At 45.6% G+C, this 15,259-nt stretch overlaps 1 protein-coding gene across 1 annotated transcript in view; it reads right to left on the reverse strand.

Annotated features, from left to right (window-relative positions):
* The window catches only part of cfi (complement factor I), a 120,837-nt gene that overhangs the window by 35,216 nt on the left and 70,362 nt on the right, over nucleotides 1-15,259 (reverse strand). The window contains exons 12-14 of the mRNA XM_070862263.1: nucleotides 11,265-11,368; nucleotides 7,182-7,465; nucleotides 4,121-4,123 (exon numbers count right to left, since the gene is read on the reverse strand). Coding sequence (XP_070718364.1) covers nucleotides 4,121-4,123; nucleotides 7,182-7,465; nucleotides 11,265-11,368 — 391 coding nt within the window. The remainder of the gene's footprint in view (nucleotides 1-4,120; nucleotides 4,124-7,181; nucleotides 7,466-11,264; nucleotides 11,369-15,259) is intronic.

The following is a 15,259-nucleotide window of genomic DNA, read 5'->3' on the forward strand; positions in this document are numbered from 1 at the left end:
TTTGGTTGTAGTAGACACCTTCTCCAAATGGATCGAGTGTGACATTTTAAATTCAAGCACATCCTCTGCCACGGTAGAAAGTCTACGGACAATGTTCGGCGCCCACGGTCTACCGGACATCTTGGTCAGCGACAATGGCCCGTGCTTCACAAGCACTGAATTCCAGGACTTCATGGCAGGCAATGGAATAAACCATGTCAGAACGGTACCGTTCAAGCCGGCCTCAAACGGCCAGGCAGAACGAGCAGTGCAGATAATCAAACGGGATGCTCAGAATCCAAGGGGGTTCCCTACAATGCCGCTTATCATGCCTCCTGTTGGCCTATCCCGACCAAACTGGCTCACAGTGGTTCCACCCGCAGAGCTGCTAATGAAAAGGACGCTCAAAACCCGGTTATCCCTTATACACCCACCATGAAAGAAATTGTCGAGAGCAGGCGCCAATCACAATATGAATACCATGACAGGAATGCGAGGACACGATGTATTGATGTAAATGACCGTGTTTTTGTCCTCAACTACGCTGCAGGGCCCAAATGGCTCGCAGGCACTGTGGTTGCCAAAGAGGGAAATTGGATTCTGGTAGTTAAACTTACCAATGGACAAATTTGCCGCAAACATGTGGATCAAACAAAAAGGAGGTTCAGCAACCCCATAGAAGAAGCAGAGGAAGAACACGATATAGAGTTTACTCCTCCACAGTTGACCAAACACAGGAACCAAAGGGAGGAGAGCCCAGTCACTGTGGGCAGTCCGGACAGGCCTGAGGCACCACAAACAGCAGACACTCAAGCCAGCGCCCAACAACCGGAGCCCCAACTCAGGCGCTCTACAAGAGAGCGTAAACCACCAGAGAGACTCAACCTGTGATCCCAATAAGACTTTGGTGGTGGAAGTGATGTCATGTATTCAACCAGCATTGTAACCCATGTATAATCTGACCTAAGTTGTATACTGTGAGAACAATGACCACTAGATGGTGAACGTGTGGGAGACACTCCTAACCTGGACCTTCAGATATAAAAGGGGAAGCTCCACCCACTTCCATCACTTGAGTGCTATGGAATAAAGGACAGGTCACAGACTGACCACCTCTCAAGCATGGGCCTTGTGTGCATTTATACTGTATAGTAAGGACGTATCGGGGGGAGATTGGAAGGGTTGGGTGGAGATGAGAGGTGGTAACCTGGCAGCACAGAGGAGGGAGGCAGGGATCGGAAAGTTCTGGGGTGGGGCTGGAGTACGGAAAAGCCGGGTTGGCGGGTGATCGTGGCTTGGGGGGACATCATTACTCATTGGGGTGAGTTCGGCTGATTACAGCGAGGTGGGGTGATGTCGGCCAATCACGGGAATGATTTACAGGTAAGCTTCGTGGGCCGGGAATCCTGCTCTTCCTGGCCCAGAAGCGATGCTGGAAAGGCACTTAGCTGCTGGATCCAACAGTCCCTGCCTTGCTTTAGCTGTCGGATTTCCCGAGGCCTGAGAAACCCTGCCGGCAATGGTTAAACCTAAAATGGAGAAAAAAATGCAAGGCTCCATCCCTCTCCCTGGCAACTGATTGAGGCTGAATCAGACTGTTTGCAACCAGGGTGTCGTATTTGACCCCGAGATGAGCTTCCAACCAAATATCCTCTCCGTTACCAAGACCGTCTACTTCTACTTCCATATCATTGCCCAATTCCACAGCTGGCTTCACATTATCTGCTGCTGAAACCATGATCCATGCCTTTGTACCTCTAGATTTAACTATTCCAATGCACTCCTGGCTAGCCTCCCATTTTCCACTTTCCATAAAGTTAAGCTCATCCAAATCTCCGCTGCCTGTGTCCTAACTTGTACCAAGTCCCGTTCATCCCTCACCCTTGTTCTTGCTGACCTACTTTGGCTCCCAGTTGAGCAATGCCTCAATTTAAAAATTCTCATCCTTGTTTTCAAATCCCTCCATGGTCTTGCCCCTCCCTATCTTTGTAACCTCCTCCAACCCTGCTACCCTCCGAGATCTCTGCATTCCTGCAATTCTGGCCTCTTGTGCATCCCTGATTTTAAATTCTCCACCTTTGGCAGCCATGACTTCAGCTACCAAGGCCCCAGGAATTCCCTTCCTAAACCCCTCCATCTCTCTACTTTCCTCCTTTAAGATGCTCCTTAAAACCTGTCTCTTTGACCCAGTCTGCCCTAATATCTCCTTATGTGGCTCGGTATCAAATTTTGTTTGATAACGCTCCTGTAAAGTGTCTTGGGATGTTTTACTACATTAAAGATGCTATATAAATTCAAGTTGTTATTGTTGTTGTTGTTGAGGCTTGTAGCCTCATTCAAATATTTAAATGAGCCACCTGCCCACCTCTGCTGTTTAGTGTCAGTGAAATACTATTTTTGAATGAAAGCGATTTTTTATTGTACGTTTTGGGATTGTAGTTCTGATGGCCAATGATTTTTGAATGCTGGTAAAATGTCCTCAAAATCTTTAGTTTCTCTTGCTTGTTTGTGGTTTGAGCAACATACAAAAGTGTAAATTGAAAGTCAACCGAGAAGCATTGGAGCCACATTTAAATTGGTCCATTCCTGCAAGGACACAATGCCTAATTACGAGCCTAAATGAAGCAAATATGCACACCTTGAGGCCAGTTAGAGGACAATTGCTGCAAGGGCTTAAAAAGAGGGCAAGAGAAAACAAAAATACATGAAGGAAAACCGAAACATTGATGGAAAATAAACTTTGCAACTAGAACTTCAAAATTATGGGCAATTTACTTTTTTGACTGAAATATAACTTTAGATTGTTGCCTAAAGCAATTAGACCAGGCTAAATTTTTATCTTTGAGTGTCGATGGCAGCGGGGGGGCCGTGGATCGCGTCAGGAACCTGGAAGTTGGAGAGGCAGGTTTTGCAGTGGCTTTTTAACGAAGCAACTGCAATTGAATCAGACTTCCAGGTTTCCCAACCATTTAACTGGAGTGGGTCCGATGACGTCCCGGATGACTTGACTTCAGCTGATCTACTTAAAGGAGCAATGCACAGATGTCATTTGAAGGCTGGTGGAGGTGGAATACAGGTTGTGGGAATAATGAGTTGGTTCTGTTGGGAACAATTGATAAAGGTGTAACCTGAAATATGCAGGCTGAAAGACAGAAAGCAGCCCAAGATTCAGTGATGCCTCCTTGGATATATTACTCTAAGGAGTTAGGGCCCGCAGGGACATCCTCATCCCTGCTGATGGGAGGAAGAGGCCAGCTGGCCAGACTAAGAATGCATGGCTGGAGATTGCTGAAGAAGTGAGCAGCAGGAGTGTTGTTGGCAGGACCTGGATACAGTGTCGGAAACGCTGTAACAACCTCGTGAGGTCAGGAAAAGCGAGTACAATGTCACATTGCCCTACATCCTGATGTGCATGTCACCGAACCCCCTCACTCTGCCTTCCCAAGTCTACTCCTGCACATCACTCCTCATACCAACCTACCTTGCAGGTGCACCCATCCCTCACTGTCTAGGCACTTACTCACATCTCCATCTGACCATCCACCGGGGACACTCACCCTCATCTTAATGCAAAGTTGTGCCTTTTCCTCATAGTCACTCTCAACTGATGTTGCCCATCCATCCCTTCCACTCATTCCATGACTCTCACTCAAAAGTCTATTGTTTCCCTCCTTACAGGAGAAGAGAGCACAGAACGCCCGGGAGAGGCAACGAACCAGTGGTGGCTCTTTAGTCATCACACCGCTCACTTCATCAGAGGAGGAAGACAACTCCTCAGAGGAGGTCATGGACACCAAGCACCAGCGCAGATACACACACATCAGTGGGTCCACTAAGTGAGAAAGTAGTGTTGTCACCTGGTGTCTCACACATCACATGTGAGTAACAGCAGCTGGTGAAGACAGGGACAGCAGTGGAGAGTCCTCGTCGGAGGGCGCAGGATGCTCAAAGCAGTGCTCAGCTGGATGAAGATGCTGAACCTCTGGGACCATCAACAAAACAGATGATCCGTGAGGAGCAACAGAAAATGCAGAAGTGCTCTGGCAGCTTTTCCAGCCACTATGTGCTCGATTGTAGGGAAAATGAAGGAGTCCATCTCCAGCATGACCAGCATGATGTATTCGTCCATGGAGAGGGTGACCACCTGCATCAAGCATCAAATTCGCCAATCAAATGAGAACATGTTTTCTGCAAACAACAGCTTGCAGATTCTTATTGCAGTCATATGTAGGGCAGATACCAATCTAGTCGTGGGCGTTCATCGCCACACTGATGTTCAGCAAAGTGCTCTCCAGCTGCTTGCTAGTAGGGAAGTGCGGGTGAGCTGTGAAAGGGATGGTGGTGAGAGGGGACATGGAAGTGGGGGCTCTGCTCAAAGCACTCTCACTTCTTCCCGTTGCACCTCCCTCAATCAGGGATCCACATGCCAGCTTGTGTCCCGATGGCCGAGTCTGTCCCTGCACAGGGGCAGGAGAAGCAGTCTTTGGTGGGGCCCTCACAGACTCTGAAACCTTGAGGATGCCCGCCAAAGTATCTAAACAGTTAGAGCAGGGAGTTGAGCAGCCTGCCTCTACCTCTGCTGAAGCCACAGGAGTTGCATGGTGTAGGAGTTGTAAAGATGAGACAATTATAGATGAACAAGGGTATGCACATGGGTGTGATATAAAATGTTAGATGGTTAAGTTTCTGTTGAAGTTATATAGTTTATGAGCCACATAAAATTATTTCTTTGCATCACTTTCCCGCCTTGGCCATTTTTGCTTGCTGTCTGGTAAGGGACCTTGTCAGTTGGAGTGAAGAGTCAAAGATAGATAGATTTTTAAGCAATAAGGGAATTAAGGGTTATGGGGAGCGGGCGGGTAAGTGGAGCTGAGTCCACGGCCAGATCAGCCATGATCTTGTTAAATGGCGGAGCAGGCTCGAGGGGCTAGATGGCCTACTCCTGTTCCTAATTCTTATGGTTTTATGTTCTTATGTTCTTATTAATGTTGGGGAAGTCCAGAACCAGGGGTCACAGTCTAAGGGTAAGTGGTAAGCCATTTAGGATCGAGATGAGGAGAAACTTCTTCACCCAGAGAGTGGTGAACCTGTGGAATTCTCTACCACAGAAAGTTGTTGAGGCCAATTCACATAATATATTCAAAAATGAGTTAGATGTAGGGGGATCAAGGGGTATGGCGAGAAAGCAGGAATGGGGTACTGAAGTTGCATGTTCAGCCATGAACTCATTGAATGGCGGTGCAGGCTCGAAGGGCCGAATGGCCTACTCCTGCACCTATTTTCTATGTTTCTATGTAAGACATTACTTAACCTCGAGCAATGGGTGTGTGTGACAGGAATTGTTTAGTAATTTTAGGGCTGCTTTGTGGTGGTGGGGTGTGGGTGGGAAGTTGGTTCAGCATTTGGGTGCCATATGGGTGCACTGGGGCAACCTAACTAAATCGTGCCATTATTGCGGCCCTCCTGGGCCTCCCAGGCAGCAATGTGCGCCGCTGCTGGTGCCATGTCCACTTCAGATTCCTCCTCCTCCGAAAAGGCTGTGCACTCTGTGTCTTGCTCCTCCTGTAGCTCCAATTCTTGCTACTGCACTTTGTGTGCAGAGCGCAACATACCACGATCATTCTGGAGACCCTGGCTGGTGCGTATTGAAAGGCTCCTCCAGATCTGTGCAGGCATCTGAAGCGCATCTTCAGCATCTTGATTGCTCACTCTATTACACATCTCGTCTTCATTTGGCTTTGATTGTAATGCTCTTCGGTCTCATTGCTTGGCCTCCTTAAGGGCATCATGGCCATGCCTTCAGTGGATAGCCCTTGTCTCCAAGCAGCCAGCTGGTAAGTCTGGTTGGAGGTGCGAAGAGTTGAGGGAGGGTGGACTGGCGCATGATGAATGAATCATGACAGCTCCCTGGGAATCTGGCACACCTGTACGATGATATTTTTGTGGTTGCAGATGAGCTGCACGTTGAGGGAGTGGAAGACCTTACAGTTCAAGATCACTCCTAGGTGATCTGCCTTGAAGGCCATGCCCTGCACCTGTGGGAAGCCAGACAGAGCCGCAAACTGAGCACCTGCTCGGTAACACCTTCATTAGTGGCATAGTTTACATAAGTGCCTGCCTTGTGAAACATGGCATTGGTCACCTGGGTGATGCATTTGATCCTGCAAATGTCTCCTGCAGATCCCTGGAAGGTGCCTGAGGTGAAAAAGTTGAGAGCGGTGGTGACTTTGGCAGCCGCTGGTAAGACGTGTACACCAAGTCCACTTGGCAGCAGATCTTCTTCCAACAGGTTACAAATGTCTGCCACAACCTGACACGATAGCATAAGCCTCCTGGGGCACTGGTGTTCCGACATGTCCAGGAAGCTGATCCCCTGCCTACTTATCTTGTGTTGGGGTATTGCCTCCTGCAAGGTGCACCCCTGTGCACATCCCCTCTCTCCTGTGGAGCAGCAGGTCGGTGAGGAGATGGCTGTTCCTGCTAGTGTGGCTGGTGTTGTTGCTGCTGAGGCTCGTCTTGGCCCTCATCTGAGGTCCAAGATGAAAAAGTAGAAGCAGCACCCATGCTGATCTGATATACGACAGAGATAAAGTGAAGATCAGAGGCACAATCCTCCAATGCAGTAAGAGTGACTTCCAATGTAGGGAGAGTGACTTCCGAAGTTGTAGAAATCACCTGCAAACTCCTGAAAGCAAACTCTCAGCACAAGTGGTGTCAGCAAGAGCCTTTCCCTTAGGTAAGGAAGCAAGTGTGAGGTGTGAATATTTATGTGATTTTTTTTGGCCTGTGATTTGTTCAGTTCCCACAATTGCCACTGTGCTCTTGCCTTACTTTCACTGGCGAGGCTCAGCAGGCCTGGGAATCCCGTGAACGGCCAATAAAAGCTGCAACGTGAGGTAAAAAAGGCTATTAATCTCCTCTTAACCATCTATAAATTGCTTTGCTTAGGTCACCCGCCTCTCCCGAAAGGGTCTCTCGCGCGCTGACTAACGTGCCTGAGTTAAAGGTGGAAGCCGACATGTTGAACCCGGCTTCCCGACACACTGACAATTTCAGCACTTTTAACTGCCCACCTGCTCGCAAACCCGCACATTCTTCAAAGTTAAAATTCAACCCTCTGTTCCAATGATATAGCCTATAAAAGTAAAATCTTAGAGAGAGTGTAATACTCTTTTAACGCATAACTGTAATAGTAAGTTTACCTTTTGCTTTACCCCAACCAGATACTATGCAAGTCTTATTGGGTCTGAACAGATACTCAGACCAGGGAACGCAGACAGGTCGGACGTCATAAGTTAGTGGAATGCATTCCATGTCTTTAAAGATGTGAACCACTTTTATTAAGGCAATGTCATTCTGGTACGTTTTCGGATTGTAGTTATAATGAACAACGATTTTATCGACTGGTAAAACTTCTTCATGACTTGTTGGTTCACTTATTCTGTACTTTGCAATTCTCACTTTATAATCGGACAATCGGTAAGGCCTGAAATAAGGACAAAAGAAATGAATAAAACTAATTTCTGTAATGTATTGTAAATCTTGTCAGATATTATAGTAACAATTATTGAAAAGTTAATGATATTTGAGGCATAACTTATTTTCATTGACAGACCTAAATGAAAGGCATAGTCTCATAGATCCAAAATTCCATTAGAGATAATTATATAGCACTTTCAATGATGATCTTATCGTACATCTCAAGCACCTAACACACCAATTGACTAATATAAATGTAGAAAAGCTCATTAATTCAACTATGGGGCGCACAATTATTTAGAGAAAATGCCAATTGAAAAAAGGCTGGCAAATATAGCAATAGAACGACGAGCATATTTTTATGAAGGGTGACAACATATGGGAGAGGGAATATTTTGAAAGATGTAATTTTTATGGCCAAATTATTATTTCTCAATCCCCACTGCCTTATGTTTAAATGCAAATCTGTCAGATAACAGGATGACATAAAATGGAACAAGTGATGGGCCCTCAGACATTAAGCAGCTCCCTCCCTATTAGGAAGTGATTGTTGATTTATGCAGGAGAATTAGTAAAAGTTATTGGGATTGTGGAAATCGAAGGAGAGGACAGTATTAGTGCCATGTAGCAGATATATACCGATATTAATAAGCATTTTAGCCTAAAAATTGGACCTTGCACCCATTTTCCAGGCAGAAAACGTGCAAAACAGACCAATTTTGCAGGGCTATGTCCCATGTCCCATATTTGCCTGAAATACATCCGACTCCAGGTTGGGTCAGATGATTTTACAGGTATCCCTAGTTGTCGCCTAAAACAGTCATTGAGCACCTTGGATATGTTATTGAGAGGCTTAAAATCTGTTTTAGGACCCTTCCTGAAATGGAGCTGCCCTGGAAGCAGCCAGTGACAGGCTTGCCGCTTTCAGGATAACCAGGTCTATATGCAGCCTAACCAGCGGTCTCAAAAGGACCGCTGTAAGCCACTACCAAAAAGGTAAGTATCTTAAAACATTCTTACATGAATGTGGAGCCGGGAGGAGCAGGAGTACTCCTCTCAGCTCCACTGCAGTCGTGAAAACCATTGCCAGCCTCTGTTCATTCCCCTCATGATTGACTCCCCAGCTCCTCCCAAGACCTATCTTCACCGGCGAGCTGCCTGGGGACACGCAGCAGGCTTCTGTAGCTCACTGGCCTAATTTAAATGAGGCCTGATCCCAAATTTTTGTTGGGCTTTGGGCCTACCTGTTCAGGCCCAGGGATCATTGCCTGTTCTTAGTTCATGCCAGGAGGTCAATGCTATCTAAATTCTACCCCTTTGCCTCAACTGTTATTGAGGAAGTAAATATTGAGATTGTAGAACTGCAAGAGGTGGATGTTAGTGGAGCTTATTATTCAAAGAGAGATGGTACTAAAGAAGTTACTCAAACTTAAGGTAAACAAATCAATGGAACATAATGGATTACATCTTAAGATTCTGAGAGAAATTAAGGATAAATGGGCTAATCAAGGGCAGTTAGCAGAGATTTCTAAAAGACAGGCTGTACTTGACCAATCTTTTAGAATTCTTTGAAGAAATAACTGAAGATCAGGTAATGGAAATGCAGTGGATGTGGTTATATGGATTTTTAAAAATCATTTTAAAAGGTGCAACAAAAGAAAATTGGGACAATGTTAATGGCATGTGGAATTATAGGGAATGTAGCCAAGTAGATGTTTGAAGAGCAAAAAGTAAACTTTAATATTAAAAGGAAATAAATCAGACTGGAAAGATGTGGGGACCGAAGGTCCACAGGTGTTTCAGTGGACTCCATTGTAACTTTGGCAGGAATCCAACAGAAGTGCTGGAAATTAGACTGCAACCTGATTGGTTTGAAGTGGTACACTCTTGATGCTGGATTTTTGGGGCTTCTCCGCTCCGTTTTTCGCCCTGGAGTAGTGGCAATGGCAGTGAGGTGTTTAAGCTTCCAGTGCCCTGCAGCGATCCTCGGCTCCGCTTTTATGGCAGCGCGGAGCAGCACCGCCCAGAAGAGCTGTGCCGGTGTCACACCGTTGCAAGCTTGAACTCCTGTCCGACCCGTCCACTCCAAAGCACACCTCATACTGACCGCCTGGGAAATCAGGGTGGTCTAACCATCCCTTCGGTGAAGAAATAAGTAATGGACTCCTAAGGTAAGTGTGATTGTTTTTGTGATTTGTGTTGTGGTGCTGTGGGCAATGTTTTGGGAATGTTTTTGTGGGTTTTTTTTTTAGGTTTCCCCCCCCCTCCCCACCCAGGCGTCTCTCGGAGCACTCCCAGGCTGGCTCTTTAGCTCGGGAGTTTGCCATCCTAGTGCCAAGGGAGATTTACAATGCCTCCCTTAGCGCTGTGCCCCCTGACGTAGGGCCCAGCTGCCCAAATGTACTTACTGAGGCGCAAACTATTCCCGGGAGCTAACTTTCCGCCCTGCCGCCATTAACACACACACACACACACACACACACACACACATGTGTATTATATATAGATGATTTGGCTTTGAGTATAGGAAACTCAATCTTTAAATTTGTGTGGTAGGCCATTTGGCCCCTCGAGCCTGCTCCGCCATTCAATAAGGTCATGGCTGATTTCATTATGGACTCGGTTCCACTTCCCTGCCCGCTCCCCATAGCTCTTTATTTCCTATATTCAATGACCCAGCCTCCACAGCTCTTTGGGGCAGAGAATTCCATAGATTTACAACCCTCTGAGAGAAGAAATCCCTCCTCACCTCAGTTTTAAATGGGAAGCCCCTTATTCTGAGACTATGTCCCCTAGCTTTAGTTTCCTTTATGAGTAGAAATATCCTCTCTGCATGTACAAGATGACACAGGGGTTCAAATACATAAAGCTGTGAAAGTGTGAGTGCAGGGAAATAAAGTTATAAAAAGGCCAATAGCATTTTAAGGCCTAGAGAGCAAGAGTAAAGAAGTACTGATAAATGTGTACAAAGTATTTGTTAGACCACAGTTAGAGTGCTAAGTGCCCCATTATGGAAAGAACATTAAAGTGATAGAGAGCGTACACTGTAGATTTACCAGGATCAGGCCAAGGTTGGGAAATCTGAGGAGAGACGAGATGCAGGAATTATTTTCACTGGAGCAGGGAAGAATAAGGGGAGATTTAATAGTGGCTTTTAAAACTATGAAGGGTTTTAATAAAGTAAATAGAGAAAGACTATTTCATGCGATTGGGGAATCAGTGAAGAGTAGTTATCAAATAAAAAAAGAGTGAGGAGAGAGGTTTGGAGATTTTTTTTACACAGTGTTGTTAGAGGAACCACAGAGAATGATCGAGGACAGAAACCATTGTACATTTTAAGGGAAAATTGGATAAATATTTGAAGCAGAATAAGATACAGGACTTTGGGGAGAGAATGCGGCAGGGGAAGGAGTTTTGGATCCTCGAGCAAAGACCCAGCACAGTCATGATGTGCTGTAACATCTATCTTACCTTAAATGGTAATTTTTTTAAGTGGAAGAGAAGCAGAAGGACCTTGCTGTGCAGATACACAGATCATTAAAGATAGCTGCACAAGTAAATATGGCCATTAAAAAGGTAAAGGGAATTCTTTTTTCGGTATCTCGAGGCAAAGAATACAGAAGTAAGAAAGTCACAAATGAAATATTGCATACAGTTATGGTCACCCTATGAAAGGAGATGTATAAATGCAATGAAAAAGTGCCATGAAAGGGCATGAAGTGGAGAGCCCACTGAACATGATGGATTATTTCATTGCATACTTTATTCTGAGTTACTAATTGTCTAGGGAGTGCAGAGTTTTCCACCTTAAACAATGTGCAGCTGTCAGAATCCAGCAACCACCAATGAAGATTCCCCCACATTTCAAAACTGTATCTTCATAAACTGCTATTTGCCAAGGAAATTCGCCCTATGGAGACAAAATATGTTAATACAATTTTTTATTTGTTTATAATAGCACATCTAGGGAAAGAAAAAAAGAAAGAAAATGCACCCACTATTCAGATTAAGCTGTATTTCAAAGAATAGACAACATATGTACAAAACTGACAAGTCTTAAGGAAGATTTATCATTTCAGACCTGAATTTCCATGGGGATCTCCCCATCTTCCACTTATGCTAATTTTCCCAGAGTTCCGCCAATCTCACACCCAGATTACAGTGGGAGATGTGGACAATCCCCACAGAAATTCAATGCCTTTCTTTAAAAAATAGTTGGTGTACAGAAAGTGAACACAATGCAATCTGCTCTTTTCTAACACCATGCTTTCCCTGGGAAGGCTACACATGCCTTTCTTTCACTTATTCTAGTGCTTTCCCTAGATAGATGCAACCCGAGGGCTAGTGCTGTCACCGGTGGTTGGCTGCCCATGCTCTGCAAAAGCATCATAGGAATGAGGTGGCCTTCCTCTCATGACAGCCTGTTCCTGGCAGGAGGCTTCTGCCTGCTACATCTCTACAGCTTGCTCCAGGGCAACTTTATGTTTCCTCCCATGTTCCACTAATGTGGTTGCTCTGAGGAGGAAGGCTGGAGATCTGGCATATGCTGCTGTGCTGAGAGATGGCAGTATCAGGCAGGTGGACTCCAGCCGACACCATTCCACTAAGCCCTTGATACGTGTCCTTATTGATCAGTGAGAGGCTGGTCTAATGTAGCGATCAGATTCTGATCGTGGTTGGAATGGTAAGAGATCCGTTATGTTGTGTATTCTCGCCCCAATTGTCACCAGAGCTGCATTCTGTGGAGGTGCAGACACTGACTGGTCTCAGCTGCTTCTTTGGTGGGGATCTGTTGCAGATTCCAATGAAGCTGCCACATGCTCCATTGGGGTCTGTAAGGAAGACAAAGCTTCCTTGATGTTGTAGCAAAGGAGAATTCAAGAGTCAGTTGCTGCACATTTTTGGAGTCTGAGCTCAGAGCCTACACATAGGTGTGATATTCCACGAACATTCTTCTTTTCAATTTAGTACATATGAGTTCTGGGTCCCAGCCATAAGTGGGTATGGTAATGCAGTGGACTAGTAATCCAGAGAACCTGAGTTCAAATTCCACCACAGCATTTGAATTCAGTTTTTAAAAAATCTGTAAATCAAATGCTGGTATCGGTATAAGTTAGCATGAAGTTGTCAGATTGTCGTAAAACCCCAACTGGTTCACTACTGTCGTTTAGGGAACGAAACCTGCCGGGCTGGCCTGTATGTGACTCCAGTCCCATATCAATGTTGGTGCCTCTTAACTGTTCTCTGAAGTACCCAACAATTTATTATCAAACCAGTACAGTGTAACTAGGGATGGGCAATAAATGCTGATCTTGTCAGTGATGCCCACCCACATCCCAAGAATGAATGATTAATAAGCTGGGAAAGGACAGCATCCTCACCCACTCCCCACTCTTCTGGCTCTCTCATGCTCTTTGAATCACCTGGTGCCTAACACTATCTAATTCTTCCCTCTAGGTGAAAGTATCTGAGCTGTTGCTTAGAAGTGAAGAAACTTGATACCAGGATTGTGTTTGAGGGGATTGGGACAGAGGAACACGGAAGTCTGTGAGAACGCCTGACGTCATCTCCTTCATCATCATTCTCCTCGTCTTCCTCATCATCACTGTTCATAAGGAAGCTGTCGGGTCTTTGTTCTTCCTCCCTAACAAGACTGTCACTAACATCCCCAAAATCCTTATCACCGCCATCCTTACTACCACCACCTGATTCCCTTCCTTTAGTCCAGCCTTATGGGTCTTATCTTCACTTCATTACCATATAAAATACCCAAACCAAATTCAGAACAAAAAAAACAAATTTATCCAACAACTCAATTCCATCTGAATCTAATAGTTAAAAGAAAGTACTAAAAATCACACTTGTGTAAGCCCTTAATACCTGTCTTCTGTGCTTGTTTACTTCTCCTAGTACTCCTACAAAGTGTATTCACAGTGGTTACAGTTTGGGAGGGGGCGGCTGCTCCACTGGGGACACTTCAGATGGCCATGGTGGGCGACCTTGAGCAGCTCTGGGCCTTGAGGGTCCGGCTGCACATTGCACCATCTCGGTATGCCCAGCTGGTTGTGCAATACTAACAAAAGAACTGGCGGAGCGGGTGAGCAGGCTGTCATCCTGAAAGAGGACAACTAATGCTTCTCCCATGGAGTCAAGGCCACTCTCCTGGGGCTGTGCTGCAACACTCATATGGCTCTGCACAAAAACAGAGTGCATGAGTGACATAACGCTCTGAAAGCCCCTGTCAACACTAGTTCCCAGAGCCAAGATGGCAGCGACTGAGCGACATGGCAGCAATCAAAGCAATAATGAAAGCTTTCAGCAGATGCTCCATCATGGTGGGTAACATTGTCATGGTCATGCAACCAACCACTCAGAATGGTCTCCATGCTCTGCCCTGAAACACATTGGAGCTGGACTCCTCCATGCTCTGACACATTGTGCGCAAGCTCACTGGCAGGCTGTCCAGAGAACCTAGCATTTTCTGGAGCATTCCCATCAGCCTTCTTTGGTAGACTGGGCCCTCAAAGTTAGCATCTGAGCCCTCTGCTGCAGAACAAGTCTAGGATCTTGCCCTCCAGCGAGTTGGAACCCTGTGGTGTCCCATCCCCCTGCCTGAGCCTCTGCACACTTGTGTCAAATGATTCACTACATGAAGACCCCTCCTTCGCCAAGCCTCGAAAGTATGTGTGGTATCAGTTGCTGAACTGGGGCTTGCTAAGGCTTGATTGAGTGAAGGTGCATCTTCAGGAAGACCGACATCTTCCTGAAGTGGCACAGGTGCCTCGACATTTTCAGCACCTGAAATGAAAGAGAGGGATAAGGGTTAGCTGTCAGTGTTAACATAAGAACTTAAGAATATAAGAAATAGGAGCAGGAGTAGGCTACCTGGCCCCTCAAGCCTGCTCTGCCATTTAATATCATGGTTGATTTGATCATGGACTCAGCTCCACTTCCCTGCCCGCTCCCCATAACCCTTTATTCCCTTTTCGCTCAAAAATCTGTCTATCTCTGCCTTAAATATATTCAATGACCCAGCCTCCACAACTCGCTGGGGCATAGAATTCCATAGATTTACAACCTTCTGAGAGAAGAAATTCCTCCTCATCTCAGTTTTATTCTAAGACTATGTCCCCTAGTTTTAGTTTCCCTGATGAGTGGAAATATCCTTGTCGAGCCCCCTCATTATCTGATACGTTTCGATAAGATCACCTCTCATTTTTCTGAACTCGAATGTGTATAGGCCCAACCTACTCAACCTATCTTCATTAGTCAACCCCCTCATCTCCAGAATCAACCTAGCGAATCTTCTCTGAACAGCCTCCAATGCAAGAATATCCTTCCTTAAATACGGAGACCAAAACTGTATGCAGTACTCTAGGTGTGACCTCACCAATCCCCTGTATAGTTGTAGCAGGGCTTCTCTGCTTTTATACTCTATCCCCCAATAAAGGCCAACATTCCAATTACCTTCCCGATTACTTGCTGTATCACTTTTTGTGTTTCATGCACAAGGACTCCTAGGTCCCTCTCTACTGCAGCACTTTGCAATTTTTCTCCATTTAAATTATAATTTGCTTTTCTATTTTTTCTGCCAAAGTGGATAACCTCACATTTTCCCACATTATACTCGATCTGCCAAATTTTTGCCCACTCACTTAGCCTGTCTATATCCCTTTGCAGATTTTTTGTGTCCTCCCATCTTTGTATCATCAGCAAACTTGGTCCCTTCATCCAGGTCGTTAATATAGATTGTAAATAGTTGAGGACCCAACACCGATCCCTGTGGCACCCCACTAGTTAC

Source organism: Pristiophorus japonicus, chromosome 2 (genome assembly GCF_044704955.1).
Source record: "Pristiophorus japonicus isolate sPriJap1 chromosome 2, sPriJap1.hap1, whole genome shotgun sequence".
Taxonomy (NCBI): domain Eukaryota; kingdom Metazoa; phylum Chordata; class Chondrichthyes; family Pristiophoridae; genus Pristiophorus; species Pristiophorus japonicus.